This window comes from Microtus ochrogaster, unplaced genomic scaffold, assembly GCF_000317375.1.
Source record: "Microtus ochrogaster isolate Prairie Vole_2 unplaced genomic scaffold, MicOch1.0 UNK112, whole genome shotgun sequence".
Classification (NCBI taxonomy): domain Eukaryota; kingdom Metazoa; phylum Chordata; class Mammalia; order Rodentia; family Cricetidae; genus Microtus; species Microtus ochrogaster.
This window is the reverse complement of record NW_004949210.1, coordinates 877,578-893,039: the sequence shown is the minus strand read 5'-3', so window position 1 is coordinate 893,039 and position 15,462 is coordinate 877,578. Positions and strand designations below refer to the sequence as shown.

The 15,462-nt window shown below is 38.1% G+C and overlaps 1 protein-coding gene across 1 annotated transcript; it reads right to left on the bottom strand.

Annotated features, from left to right (window-relative positions):
- Nucleotides 1-1,646: 1,646 nt before the first annotated feature.
- Nucleotides 1,647-3,460, bottom strand: Spin4 (spindlin family member 4). Its single transcript, XM_005371538.3, has one exon. The coding sequence runs from the start codon at nucleotides 3,185-3,187 to the stop codon at nucleotides 2,438-2,440; it is 750 nt and encodes a 249-aa protein (XP_005371595.1). The 5' UTR covers nucleotides 3,188-3,460; the 3' UTR covers nucleotides 1,647-2,437.
- Between the last annotated feature and the right edge of the window lie 12,002 nt (nucleotides 3,461-15,462).

Below are 15,462 nucleotides of genomic sequence, written 5' to 3'. Positions count from 1 at the left end.
CAGGAAACTCATTAGATTCACCCATCATCAACCATGTTCCCAGGATTAGACTGCTTTACAGCTTAGTCCCACCTAACTTTTGAAGAACATTTCTAATGCCATTTAAACTACTTCACAAAAAAGTTCTGTTTTAAGCCAACAGAACTTTAATAACAAAGCTTCATATAGACAGGGTAAGAAAGAAAAAAAAATGACACAACCAGTTGTCTGTTATTTAATTAAAAATAAAAAGAATAACCTAAAAATGCAACTTCATTTTGAAATGCAAATCCAACTCTAAGTACATTCTTGGTAAATAAAATAAAGCAAAATAATAAATGATCATTTTACCATGACCAGGTAGCATTTATTTCAGAAATGCATGTTTGGTTTAGTACTAAATACCTAATTTTCTAATAAATCATATATCAAAAAATTAAAGGAAAACATAATTTTAATAAAGGATATTGAAAAAACATTGATAAAAAAGAGGAGACATTTCTAAAGGAAATGCTATGTAAAAACAGAAATAGGAGAAATTTCTCAACACATGAATAACTACTTACCAACAATCAAACATGAAACAGTAAAATTATTCATAAAAATTCAAATAGAATAGGCATGTCTGCCATCATCATTACATATCATTGCTGTGGAGAATACAGCTAATGTAATGCTAAAAAGTATAAGCATTAGAAGAAATAAAATGATCTCTCTTTATATGTGAAATTATTGTATATATCAAGAAAATGCAAGTTTCTAACAGAATCCAATGTAATCTATAGGATTAAATAAATTCATTGGATAAAAGATAAAAATATAAAATCTATAGATTTCCTTTTTTGATAAAAATAAAAAGTTACATATAAGGAGGAAAAAATGCTCAATTTATTCCAAAATTTGTCAACTGCAAAAATAAATTCCATTAAATGTGAATGATCTACATGAAGAATGTAATGAAAATGATAAAAATATTTCAATAATGAACCAAAACTCTTGCATGTTAAGGAATAATATAACTATTAATATTATTCTTATATGTAAGAATACATAAAATTGATGTAATTCCAATAGGTATCAGATCCTTTTCAAAATATTAATAAAATGCATTGAGTTTTCTTGTGAATAGATGAATGTAGAGGATGAATTAATTATAATAAGGAAGAAAAAAAACAACTATTGAAAGGGAATTTGTTATTCCAGTTTTGAAACTTATGGTCAGCCACTATGTTTAAAACTCATTTTCACTCAAAAAATTAAAAAAGTGATCTTTAAAAAAAAAGTAATTTCAAAAAAAGTAATTTCTACAATTGAATATGTGAAAAAAGTTGTAGATTATCCATATGTATTTCTATATGGAAAAATAAATTTCAGATAGATAAAAACTGAAATAAAAATTATGAGAAAAACAAAGTGAATATTGGTGTCACTTAGAGATATCTGTCTGAAAAAATAAGAAATCAAAAACTCATAAAAGATGTTTTAAAATTATAAAATTACTTAAAGTTTTAAAAATTATAAAGTGAACAATATTATCAATAAAGTCAAAATTAATCATATGATGTAAAATTCATTCACACATGAAATACAAATGATTACAATACTGTACTTTCACTGTAGACATTCCTACTACTTTATATGAAAATATATCAATTGAGCAGCTAAAAGAACAAAAGATAAAAATTAGCAAAACACGAAAGAGAAATATCCCAAGTAGAAAAATAAATCTCATTGAGTCAGGTAAACACCAAACAAACTAATCAGGAAAATCATGGAACTTTTTACCAGTCAGCTTTTCAAACATTAAAGACCAGTGAACGCCAACCTTGCAATATTTCTTAAAACTATGTGTGTGTGTGTGTGTGTGTGTGTGTGTGTGTGTGTGTGTATGTATATGCCTACATAATACTTCCATAGAAATAAGAGCACCTGAATACAATAAAACAGCAATACAAGTCCAAAGGGAAAGAAATGATCACCAACAACAGAATGAGAACTTTTTGGCAAATCTGTATTCCTGTGTACACAGTTGTGAGAGGAAGTGTCAGGCTGAGAGGCAGAGATGACTGCGCTATTGATCAGAAGGTCTGTCGTCGGCTGGTGAATCTTACAAAAGAGAGTAGGGAAAACATCCTAAGATAAAAACCAAGTTCTCAAACTAATCTGGACGGAGACATGTTGCACAGTTTATCTACTTCTGAATTGTGTCAGTGAATTCAAACACTTTTTAACTTCTTTCTTAGCAACCAATTTAAATTCTCAACAACAAAACAAACAACGAAAGTACTAACATACACTTGATTCAAAACTGAGCAATAGTCAATATAAGAAAGATATAGAGGCACAATAAGATTTACCAACCGTCCTGAACTTTTGACCTCAAAATTGTTCTCAAAACACATAATTTTGAGAACGTCAAATATTTTACCTCCAATAGTTTCCCCAGTTCACTATAAGCTTATGGGGTTTTCACCAAACCATAGACATAAATGTGAATATCGTCGTCAAACTTGATGAAGTAGACAGACGGCTTGGCCACCACCTGATGGATAAAGATGCCAGTTCTCTTGGATCCGTCGTCTTTGGCGTGCTCCACCTGCTTGCCCACAAGACTGTCGAGCACCTCCCCGGGCTCCTGTTCTGCTGTAGGGAAGTAGTAGTTGGAATCTGGGATGATACGCAGGTCACCATCTTTGTAGTCATCCAGCAAGGTGTACATATAGAGGACCGGATCTTTCTCGTAGGTGATGTAAAACCAAGTGTCCATTATGGGAGCTCGTGCCAACACCATGCCCTTCCACTCATCTTTCTTGCCGTGCTCACCTTCGAACACGTGTCCCACTGCTTTCCCAACCAGGGAATCTGCCAGGCGGGAATCAATGCGAGGAGACGGAACTCTCTCGGGAAGAACTTCCAGAGCTAAAACTCTCTTGTCTCTGTGCAGTTCTAGTCCGTACACACTGTCTTTGCCATCGTATTTAATTATATAGAGAGTGGGCTTCACGGAAACCTGCTCGAGCACAGTACCCTTCCATTGCTCCACTGGCTCGTTGCCTTCTTTCCAGCCGTGCTGAATGCGGCAGCCAACGATGTTCCTGTGAGTGAGGAAAGTGGGCTTACGCCGCTGCTTCTTGTGAGTGTGCCTTTTCTTCATCAGGTAGGCGGACACGCCATCCACCCCAGTAGGAGGCACGGTCGGAGGAGACATGGCTCAAGGCTTAGGTGGCCAAAGCAAAGCTGCCCTTTGCTTATGAAGCTGGCAAACAGTCGACACTGCAGCCGACCCAGTCGGAGAAATTTTTCGCGATCTGAGAGCCTATGTCCGTTCTCCCGTCTTCAGATTTTGTCAGCAACAAGCTAACTGACTGGGAACTGAGACAGAGAGTGCCTCTCTCTAGTGCTTTCTCCTCCTTCAGGGAGGGGGTTTTTTGCAGTAGTGATGGCTAGAGAGAGATGGCGGGCTCCGAGGTTCTGTCCGCGCCTGGCGCCTTCCCGGACTCCCAAGCCCAAGTCCCAGCCAGAATCCGCCACTTAGCTGTTGTTGTCAATGCTGCTGTGGTTGCAGAACGGCAGCAGAGAAGAAGACGACAGTTAACGTGGACGAGAGATGACAGGGATGGTTGCAGCAACGAAAGTGCAGGCAGTGGCACGTCTCCCAGCAGTTTGCGCGGCCTGGTCTTGGCAGCGCTTGTCAGCTTGGCCAATCTGCGCGGAACCGGGATTTTTGTAGCTCAGGGAATCCTCCTCCTCCTTCTCCTCTGAGCCCGCCCTCTCCTTCCCTCCACCCCTCCCGCTTCCGTCCTGCCTTCCGCTCCTGGGGCAGCCACACTGACACAGGCACTCGCCTTTACTCTTGCCCCCCCACCCCCCACCCAGACCGGTTCAGTCCCACCAGAGCCAGACAGTCCAGCTCCCCCCTCCCCTGCCGGCTGTCTGCTGCCCAACTGCATACTTCACTGAGGCTCCATCTGCTTTCTATCTTCCAGGAATTCCTCACAAGCAGAAAAAGAAAAAAGAAAAAGAAAAAGAAAAAAATACGTGGGGTGGGAGAAATTTTATGTACAAATCTACAATTTCGTTCACTTTTAGGGATTTGAAACCGGACTGGGGAAAGGCCGTGCAGAGTCCACCATGTTGACTTAAACTCTCCTTTATATTTTCTACCTGATCATTCGCCGTAATGATTTTTACTGTTTTTCTAAATGTAAAGAAATATGTTGGAATTTGATTTTCTAAAACTCGGTGAAATCAAAAAAATGAAACTAACTTTAATCGCAGAAGCTATTGATTTTTACTGTTTTTCTAAATGTAAAGGAAATATGTTGGAATTTGATTTTTTTAAAACTCAGTGAAATCAAAACATAAAACTAACTTTAATCGCACAAGCTAGGTTTCTCTCTTATTAATATATGCTCTATAATTTTAGACATTTGAGAGCATGTTCTATACTTTTTAAGCTTACTTTGTCATTTATATCGTGAGAATTTTTGAAGTTATTCAAGTACCCTGGAAACACGATTTGTTGTTGTTTTGTTTTGTTTGCTGCTTTTTGAGACAGGATTTCTCTGTACGGTCATAGCTGTCCTGGAACTGGCTCTATATACCAAGCTGGCCTCGAGGCCCTCCTGTCTCTGCCTCTCCAGTTCTGGGACTAAAGGCATATGCCACCATGCCTGACTAGTAACACAATTTTTAATGGTTCCATATGTGAACATAAAAAAAAACCACAGCTCTCATCTGAAAACAAATAAAAGATAGTTTCTTCTGGAGTCACATTCTAAGACTACAAATTTAGGTTACCCCCAACTCTGTGTTCCTATGTGGTGACAGTTTCCTGAAGCTTTTGTTGTTGTTTATTCCTGTGTGTGCACGGTGCGTGTGTGGTGGAAGGGACTGAGGTGGAGCCCATGCCACGTGCACAAGAGGAAATCAGAAGATAGCAGGGTGTAGTGATTTCTCTCCTTCCACTTTTACTTTCATTCCAGGGATTGAACCCAGGTCCTCAGGCTTATGCCCCAAGTGCCTTTTGAAGCGAATCGCCTTACTCGACTGACCTCATGAAATTTTTATAGCAGCCAAGCAAAGAGAACTATAAATCAAGAAACTTTTAAAATGCATTGGTGGGAGCCTTGGGTAGGCGTGTCGCAACAAACCAGAGAGACCTATGCAGGAGGCTTTAGATACTATCTGATAGCATTCCCAGCCTTCGGGTCAGTGGAAGCTGAGGATCTCTGCACACATTCCAAAGAACTTACCTAACAGCCGGAAGAATGTTAGGTCCCTCACAGAGGTGAACCAAAAATGCCCACTTGAGCGGGGAAGGTTAAGATAGTTCAAGATAATTGTCTCTGGAACTGCAACAGCTGAACAACTCTGTATTACTCAACTCTTAATCAGCCAGGTACAATGTCCAACGGATGGGTGGCTTTTCCCCCCTGGGAACTTCAGTTAACATAGTTTCTTTTCAATACTTTTTCAATGGCTCATCATTTATTCTAAACGGTCTAAAGCAAAAGAGTAAGAAATATAACTCTCCTTTTTCATATATAGACTGATTGATTGAGCTTTTCTTTACTTTTTTTCTCTTCCTAAAATCCAAAAGTTAGAATGGTGGTTCCATTCATTTTTTCATACAGCATATTTTGATTGTATTTTCACCCACTCCAGTCCCTCTCAGATCCTCTCCAACTCCCTACCTACCTAACATTATTCTCTCTCTCTCTCTCTCTCTCTCTCTCTCTCTCTCTCTCTCTCTCTCTCTCTCTCTCCATCAAAATAAACAAACAAAAACCAATGAGGAAAAAAAGCACACACACAAATAAAACAACCGATGGAGTCTATTTTATGTTGGCTTGCCCAGAAACAAGGTTTATATACTCAGTGACACTCTACTGGAGAAAACCGATTTTCCCTTTCCCAGCAGATATCAACTGCAAATAACTTTTTGGTTAGGGGTGGGATTTAGTGTCCACCTCCCCTTCTAAGTGCTAAAATTTTTCAGGTCTGAACCTGAGCAGGTCTTGTGTGTGCTGTCATAGTTTTCTGAGTTCTTTGTGTATCAGTACTGCTGTGCCTGGAAGACGCAATTTCCTTGAAGTCTTCTACAACCTCTGCCTTGTACAATCTTTCAACCACCTCTCCCAAGAGGTCCCTGGGTCTTGAGGGGAGGGGTTCGATAAAGCCATCTCTTTTAGGACTTGGTGCTCTGAATTCTTTTATTTTGTGCAGATTGTCTAGTTGTGAGTCTCTGTGTTTATTACGATCTATTGCAAGAAAAACTTCTGTGGTGACGGTTAAGCAATATACGCATCTATGGGTGCATTGCTGTGTTCCATTAGCAGAATAGTAGTACTGGGTTTTATTTACCCTAGGTCCCATGGCCTAACTAGTTTCGGTTCTTGGCCACTTTCTGTTGGAGTGGGCCTGAAGAGCATCAAAATTTGATTGGTTACTTCCATAACATTTGTACTGCTACTGCACCAGAATGACTCACAGGAAAGTTCCTATTTATTGGAAGTCTCAGGGCTTGTAGCTAGGTGGTATTGTTAACTACTTTTCTTCTCTAGTAGCATGCAAAGTTTCTTCCAGCACCATGAATGCTAGTCAGTAAGGAAGAAGCTTTTAGTTGGGTACCAGCTTGATTTTTTTCCATGTTTAATGACATATGTAAATGCTTTCCTCAGCAATCGCCTGTGGTGTTTTGGGGGTTCTCTGGGATCACTTTGGCCCACGAACTCAACAAGATGTAACTCATCTCTCATACTGGAGGTTTTACTTGGTGGCAAAGTATGTCTATTTGGGGCATTTTCTTCCTCATAGTATGGTGAGTCCATTTAAATTTCTTTCGTATATGAATATGTTTTAGAAAGCTTCTATAGTACTAGATTTTCCGAAGGCCTTTACTGTTAGTTGTCCCTTCTCAAATCACCTTCCTCACCCTGCCCTCCAGTCTTCCTGTCCATTTTATATAAAAATGCTCATCCTCTCAATTCTGTCCCTCTGAGAACCCTAATAAACTCTCTATTAGATTATAATTGGTAAAGATGGGTTATTATTTCTTTTTATTTTTGTAGAGATTTCAAGTGTGTAATTGCTATTAATATGAGATTTCTTCAATTTTTTTTAAGTGTCAGCACTTAGTGCTAGGAACTTGCCTTTGGAAAGCACCTTCTCTGAGTACCGTATGTGTGGGTGTGTTGACTTTTCATTTTCATTCAGTTACAAAAACTTCTTAAAATCTTTCTTGATTTCTGTCATGACTCAGTTTTCATTCAGTATAGAGTTGTGTGTCTTCCACTAGTTTGTAAACTCTCTGCTGTTTCTATTGTTGTTGATACCAAGCTTTAATCCATCGTGGTCTGAAAAGATTTAGGATTTTATTTCAATCTGTGGTGACTCGCTTTGGTTTTTAATATGTGGTCAATTTTGAAGAAAGTTCCATGGACTGCTGAGAAGAAAGTATATTATTTAGTGTTTGGGTGGAGTGTCTGTTAGGTCCATTCATTTAATGATGTTATTCATCTCCAGCATTTCTGTTTAGTTTTTATCTGGATGACATATCTTTTGGAGGGAAGTATGATACTGAAGTCACCCACTATCAGTGTATTAAGACCAATGTTTCATCTTAGCTGTAGTAGTATTTCTTTTTATAAAGTTGGTTACCATTGTGTTTGGTAAATATTTAGAACTGTAATATCCTCTTGATGGATTTTTTTACTTTAATGAGTATGTAGTGTCATTGACTATCTCTTCTGATTAGTTTTGGTGTGAAATCTATAATTAAAATGACCATGTCAGCTTGTCTCTTGGGTCCATTCGCTCAGAATACCTTCATCCATCCATTTACCTTAAGAGGACATATGTCTTTGATGGTGAAATGCATTTCTTGGATGTAGCAGAAAGATGGATTCTGCTTTCCAATATTATCTGCTAGTCTATGTCTTTTTATTGGGGGAAATGATGCCATTAATATTGAGAATTATGAGCAATCAGTGTTTATTGTTTCCTGATATATATTTTGTTGTGGCAGTGTGTTTTTTCCTCCTCTTTTGATTAAATATTTTACCTTATGTCCTCTCATCCTTATCTCCAGACTGATGCTTTCCTTCTAGTGCCTTCAACAGAGCCGGATTGATTGACAGAAATTCCTTTAGGTTTTTTTTTAATAAAATGTTTTCTTTTTTGGTTGATTGTGATTTATAGTTTGGTTCAGTATAGTAGTTTAGCTTGACATCTGTGGTCTCTCAGAGTTTGTAGATGATTCTTTCAGGCCTTCCTGTCTTTTAGAGTCTCCATTGAAATAAGGTGTTGTTCAAATGTGCCTACCCTTATATGTGACTTGGTTTTTTCCCCTTGCAGCATTTAATATCTTTTCTTTGTTTGGTACATTTAGTGTTCTGACTATTATGTGTCATGGGGAGTTTTTCTTTCCTGGTCCTGTTTATTTGGTGTTCTGTACGTCTCTTATATTTTGATAATTATCTCTTTATTTAGACTAAAGAAAATTTCTTTTATTAATTTTAAAAACATGTTTTCTGTATCTTTGACATTGGTTTCTTCTCATTCCCCTATACCTATTATTCAGAGGTTTGGTATTTTCACAGTGTCCTGGCATACTGGACTATACCCAGATTTATACCCAGATTATTTTAGATTTAAATTTTTATTGACTGAGCTATCCATTTCTTCTCCCATGTCTGCAAGATTTAGAATTTTCTTTTTCATGTCCATGCTGGTGACGCTTACCTCTGAGGTTTTTGTTGACATCTTAAAGTTTTTATTTCTAGTTTTATTTCAGTTCGCATTTTAAGTAATTGTATTTCTTCGTTAAATTCTATTTTCATGTCTTGAATTATTTTTATTATTTTATTCAACTATTTTCAGTTTTATAAGTCTTTACTAATTACCTTCTTTAATATTCTTGAACATATCCCTAATTGGTATTTTGAAGTCCTTGATTTGTGCTTCAGCTAAACTGTTTCTCTTAGGGCCTGTTACTATACAGCTGTTTCTAGCAGGGTAGATTGCTAGCCCCCAAGTCATGACACAGAGACTTATTATTAGTTATTATTGCTCAGCCTTATCTTATTTTTGTCCCACTAGCAATTATTGATAACGTAATTAAACCTATTTCGACGTCTTGCCTCAGGGAGTTTTGCCTTTCATTCTGCTTTTCTACTTTTCTGCTTCCTCTGCACCTGGCTGGTTGGCAACTGCCTGGCTGGATGGCCCCAGGCATCTCCCTCTCTTTCTCCTACATTCTTTTTTCTCAGTCTCTCCTGAGCCTAGATTCTTCCTCATACTTATTCTCTCTTCCTGATAGCCCTGGCTATCCCTCCTCTGCCTACCTACTGGCCATTCAGCTTTTTATTAGACCAACCAGCTGCCTAAGCCAGGCAAGGGAAAAAAAACAAATATAACACATCTTTATATATTTAAAGTAATATTCTGACACAAACAATGTATCACATCTTTACATAGTTAAAGTAATGTTCCACAACAGTTGTTGGCTTGTGGAAGAGGCATTTTGTTTTGGTTCTTCAAGTCTGTGTTTTCCTGCTGGGATTTAGGCATCTGGAGTTCTGGCATTTGAAGTGTTTCTGAGTGTAGATATTTGCTCACCTCTTTGTCAGATGGCTGTCCCATTCTTCGGTTGATAGTGCCTATTCAGAGTCCTAGCCAAGTGTGGTGGCTGTGGAGTCCCTGATTGAGTTGTTCTGCTGGTTGGTGGTGGTGGTGATGGGGGTCACAAAGAAATGGAGATGAGAAAGCAGAAAAGGCCGTAATGGGCAGATGGGAAGAGCTGGGTGGACCCTATATCTGCTCCAAGAAAGCAAGTTCCAAGTGGATGGCGGTGAGCTGGCCGAAGGGGCTCCTGTGAGCAGGCTGCAGCAGGACTAAAGGAAAGTCTTGAGAGACCAGAATGGAGGAAAGGAAGCAGGATGAAGTTTGCCTACCTGAGTCCCAGCTTACTGTGGTTGCTGTGGGTCCCCGGAAGAGAAATGCTGTGGGTAGTTGAGGAGTCACAAAGGAAGGGAGGCGGACTTGAAGGAACGCATGAAAGAGGCAGCAGGGAAGAACTGGAGAGACTCTTCATCCTTTTTAAGAGGCTGGAGGTGGTAGAAGAAAGCTGATTGGGCTTTTTTAAACTGTGTTTTAAAAGAATGTTTAATATCATATGATCGGCTAATGAGATAACAATGCTTAAAAACACATTGAAACAAGATTGTGGCTCCAATTTTACAATGAGAAAACAAGCACAACCACACACACACACCATATACACACACACACGGGTGGGGGAGGAGAGCCTATATATGTGAGCTCTAAGTTAGAAAGTGAATACATATAAATGAGATGCCATTATCCTCCACAAATACTGTGTCTGAAAATAATAACACACCAACTTACATCAAATTTTTTTTTGCTTAGAAAAATACTTGGCAGATGAAAGAAGAAGTCTATTTATTGCACACAAAAAGTTCCAAGAAAGTAATTGCTTCTGTCCCCTGGTTGCATCCTTAAAGTAAATCTTGCTTATAACCTCACATACTGAGATGTTTACATTAAGTTTCAATGCTCTTCTCTAAAATTAGGATTCAGGTGTTTAGATCACTCACTTTGTGGATTTTACAAGCCTTAAAATGACTGACATAAATGTTTACTTTTTGTGTTATCCTTAGGTAAATGAATTACTTCAGAAACGACATTTTATGTTGTATTCCAAGTACTTATCACGCAGCGTTATGCTCAATAAGTCTTTGTTAAATGAATGAAATGCTTTTATATGCATTGCTCCAAATATTCCCCAATGAAATATTCAAGTTCTCTTACGCAGACCGCTGAAATGTGCAGCTCGGGTGGCTGGAAATATCACACGAGACCTTTATGGTTTAAAACACGCATCCTTGAGCCGGTGGATTCTCTCATCCATTAGTCTGAAGATGCAGAGGAGAACGTGTTAGAGCACAGGGGATCTGAAGTAGCTTCTCATGGACAGAAGATGCAGCACGAATAATAAAAACCCAGAGATGGATATTGGGGCTCAACCTGAAGATCAGAAAAGCAAAACAGCCAAGCCACTAGAGAGCTCTTCCCGCCGTGAAATCTTCAGACGGAAGGAGAGCCAGTTCCTGTCTCATCTCGCCTTATATTCCTCTCTGGTGCTGGGATTAAAAGCATGCACCACCACCGCCCGGCCTCTATGGCTAACTAGTGTGGCTGCTGGGATTAAAGGTATGTGCAACCACTGCCTGGCCTGTATGACTGGCTAATGTGGCTGTTTTTGTGCTAGGCAAGCTTTATTTATTAAAATACAAACAAAATATCACTACAAGAAGATGACACTGTGTTAAATTTCCAAATATTAATGTTAGCAATGCTGGACATAGACATATCTTCTATCCCATACCAGGCAGAATCAAGTGTTTCTCTGATCTATGCTAAAGTAATGCCATTGAAACGATAAGTTTCTCCTCAAAATTCATCTAGATGAAATTGGCTGGTGGTGGCACACGCCTTTAATCACAACACTCAGGCAGCAGAGGCTGGTGAATCTCTGTGAGTTCGAGGCCAGCCTGGTCTACAAGTGCTAGTTCCAGGATAAGCTCCAAAGCTACACAGAGAAACCCTGTCTGAAAAACAAAACAAAACTCATCTAGGTGGGATGAGGTAGTGCTAATGATAGGTATGCACTAGCTCCTTCCTCCCCAATAATTCCTGGAAGCAACGGAACTGAAAAGTAGAGTGGGGAAGAGCTAATTCATTTGCATTTTGGTCTCTTATATCTTTGCTGATAGTAAAATCCAGTGAAAAACTGAGTTTTCTTTTTTTTAATTGTTTTGAAATTAAGATATAATTATATAATTTTCCCCCTCTGTTTCTTCCCTACAACCTCTCCAACGGAGTCCCTTGTTTCTTCTTTCAATTTTAAAATCTCTTTTCTTTTAATTGGTGTTCATGTATCTCTATAAAACATATATATGTGAAATGAATGTAGGTAGAAACTGCTCAGTCCATATATTGTTACTTGTATGTATATTATTTCAGGGCTACTGCTCACTTGCTATTGAATAACCAATTGGGAGGCTCTCTTCAGTAGTTCCTCGTCTTGGGCTGGGACCCCAAGGGATTTCCCACTTCCATGTTAGCATGTCTATTGGGGTCACTCTTGTTCATGTCTTATTTAGGAAGCCCATGGTAATGAGACTTCAAGGCTTCTCTGGAGAAATCTCATAGCAAACTTTCTGTTCCTCAGGTCTTACAGTCATTCTGCCCCCTTCTTCCAGTATTATCCCTGAGTCTTAGTTCCAGGAGTTGTGCTCCAGATAGACCAGTTGGGTCTGGGCTCCATATGATCACACGGTCTCTGCATTTTGATCTGTTGTGGTTTTCCGTAACGTTCTCTGTCTGTTGTAAGGAGAAATTTCTTTGAGGGATGAGACCTATACTTATATCCTAGTATAAGGATGCATGTTGGTTTAGTAAAGTGGTGGTTGTGGATTCTCCTCCAAGATCCACGTCTTCACTATCCATGGGTTGTTGTCTAGGTTTCCAGTACTAGCCATGATTTCTCTTTTTACTGAGGCGGCTTTAGGTTCAATTAGAAAGCTCTTGGTTCCCACCTAAGTATGCATGCCACAATTACACCCTTAGGGTTATTATGCCAGGCTGGGCAATGTTGTGGTTTATAGGTATCACAGCTGAGTAGAACTATTGCTTGCTTCCCTCCCTTGGAAGCTTGCACAGCAACTTCTGGCACCATGAAAGCTAGTCCCCAGGGAAGAAGGAGGCTTTAGGTCAGACACAGCTCGTAACCTCTGGGCCCTGTGTCCAAAGTACAAAGTACTCGTGTCTTTAGTGATAGGGGCTTAACCGTCAACCTCTAGGAGATAACCAAGAACAACAACAAAAGCCTCTAATGTTTGAGAAGTTTCTTGGGCAGCATTGACTAGAAACTCAACAGGGGCCTTTTTATGACTACTGCTGGGCTTTTAAAAGATAGTCTACGGCTCTTGAGGGGAACATTATCAGTCAAGATGGGAACTTATATGTATTATATGAAATTTCATGTAACTAGATAACATGTTTCCTTAGGACTTTAAGACATTGTTACTGTGATTTTGCCTTCCCCATTCCTTCTCTTTCATTCTTTATCTCCCACCCTTTTCCCCATTTCCTCCTTCAAATCATGTATAATCTGCAATTTCCAACTCTATCCCTCCCTCCGCCATGAATGACTTTTAATTTCTGATTTTCTGTGCTTACTTCAAGTTTTATACTCCCATCTGAAATGTTGGAACTGAAAACCACAGATGAGAGTGGACATGAGATGTTTGTCTTTCTGGTCCATGCTACTTCCTCTATGAATAAAATCTTTTCTAGTTCCATTCATGTACTTGCAAAGTTCATGATCTCATTTTTTTTATAGCTGAATAGTATCCTATAGTGTATATGTACCAATTTAATTATCCATTTGCCGTTAGAAAGATGTTTAGATGGTTTCTGTTTCCTAGCTATTGATAATGGATAGAGCACCAAAGGACATGGCTAAGCAAGTATCTGTGAATAGGAAGGATGTCCTTTGGCCACATACCAAGGAGGAGCCTAGTTGTATCATATTTTAGACTTATTTTTAGCTTTTTCAAGCTTCTCAACACTCATTTACAGAGTGGATGGACCAATTTGCACACTTATCAACAATGAATAAGGGTTCCCTTTTCCCTGCATCCTCTCTTGTTTTTAATCATTGCCATTCTGATTGGGGTAAGATGAAATTGCAAAGTTGGAGTGATTTGAATTTCTTTAATTGTTAGGTATAATGGATATTTTTGAGATATTTATTAACCATTTTTCTTATTTTGAGAACTCTTTTAGATCCAATGGTTCTTTTGTTTATTGAGGTTTTTAATATCTAGAGTATTAAGGCTCTGTGAGATGTATCTCCGACCAAAATTCTCTCCCATTCTTTTGATTTTCTCTTCATTCAACTGATTATTTCTTTGACTGTGCAGACACTTTTTAATTTCAGGAAGTACCACCTATCAATTGTTGGCCTCAATTCCTTGGGAAATGGGGTCCTATTCAGGTCTTTTCTACATATATATATGTATATATATATCCCATATGGCATTGCTTACTGAGATCTTCTAACAGTTTTGATGTTTCATGTTTCACATTTAAGCCTTTGATCCACTTGGAGTTAGTTTTTATGCAAAATGCAAGGAGATAGATACGAATCTAAGTTTGGTCTTCTACATGTTAACATCTGTTTTTTCCATCATCATGTGTTTAAAGTAAGGTTTTTTATCATATTTGTGGAATATTAGATGCCTATAGTTATGCACATTCAAGTCTATGATTTTGTTCTACTGATTCAAATACATAACTATTTTTTGTACCAATACCACATTGTTTTTATTACTATGGCCCTGTGATGTGTCTTGAGATCTGGAATGATAATCCTTCTAACGTAGTTCATTTTTCTTAGGATTATTTTGGATATCTGGTGTCTTCTGTGATTACATATGCACCTTAGAAAATATTTTTCTATTTTTGTGAAAAATGTTATGGGGATTTTGATTGGGATTGCACTGAATCTGAGAATAGCTTTTTCTAGAATGGTCATTGTTGCTGTTGTTTATAATACTAATTCTACCATCTATGAACATGAGAAGTCTTTTCATTTTCTAGGTCTTTTTCAATCTTTTTCCCCAGATATTTAATTTTTTAATTGTATAAGTCTTTCACCGCCTTAAAATTCCTAAAAATTTTATTTCCTTTGAATCTATTGGTTTAATATTCACCATATGTTTGTTGGAGGTCTATAGAAAGATATTAATTTTTACAGCTTGATTCTGTATCCCAGCTACATTGTTGAAAACATTCATAGTTACTAGATGTTTTCTGGAAGAATTTTTGGTATCTCTATTGTTTAATTTCATATCATCTGCAAATAGAGATAGTCTGACTTCTTTTCCTGTATATACTCCATTAATTTCCTTTTCTTACTTTATTGCTCCAGTTAGTACTTTAAGCACAATAAGGAAAAGGAGTGGGGGCGGTAGATAGCCCCATTTCACTCTTTTTTTTTCTCTCAAAACTCTTTATTTTACCCAGTTTTGATAAACATCTTTACAAAATTATATTATGTGTTGTAGATAAGCGAATATGGTTGAAGTAATTTAACTATTTCCTGATGAGTCAGGTGCATTATGATGTACATTAATCATAGCACTTAGAGCAAGACAATACAGACCTCTGGGACTGTTAAATTAGACAGAACAGGCTGTCCCCAAGAGCAAATTGACTCAAGTCGCTGTGTTTTCCTGCTTGGTCTTCTGTTCTCTATTCCTTTTCTTCTGTCGCCTATCCTTAGCTGCTACCGTCATAGACAACCACATTTACTAAAACAATAATCTTAATTTTACATGTTTAACACCCAAATGAATGCGTTTGTTATATAGATTATCCCAGGTCGTTGAA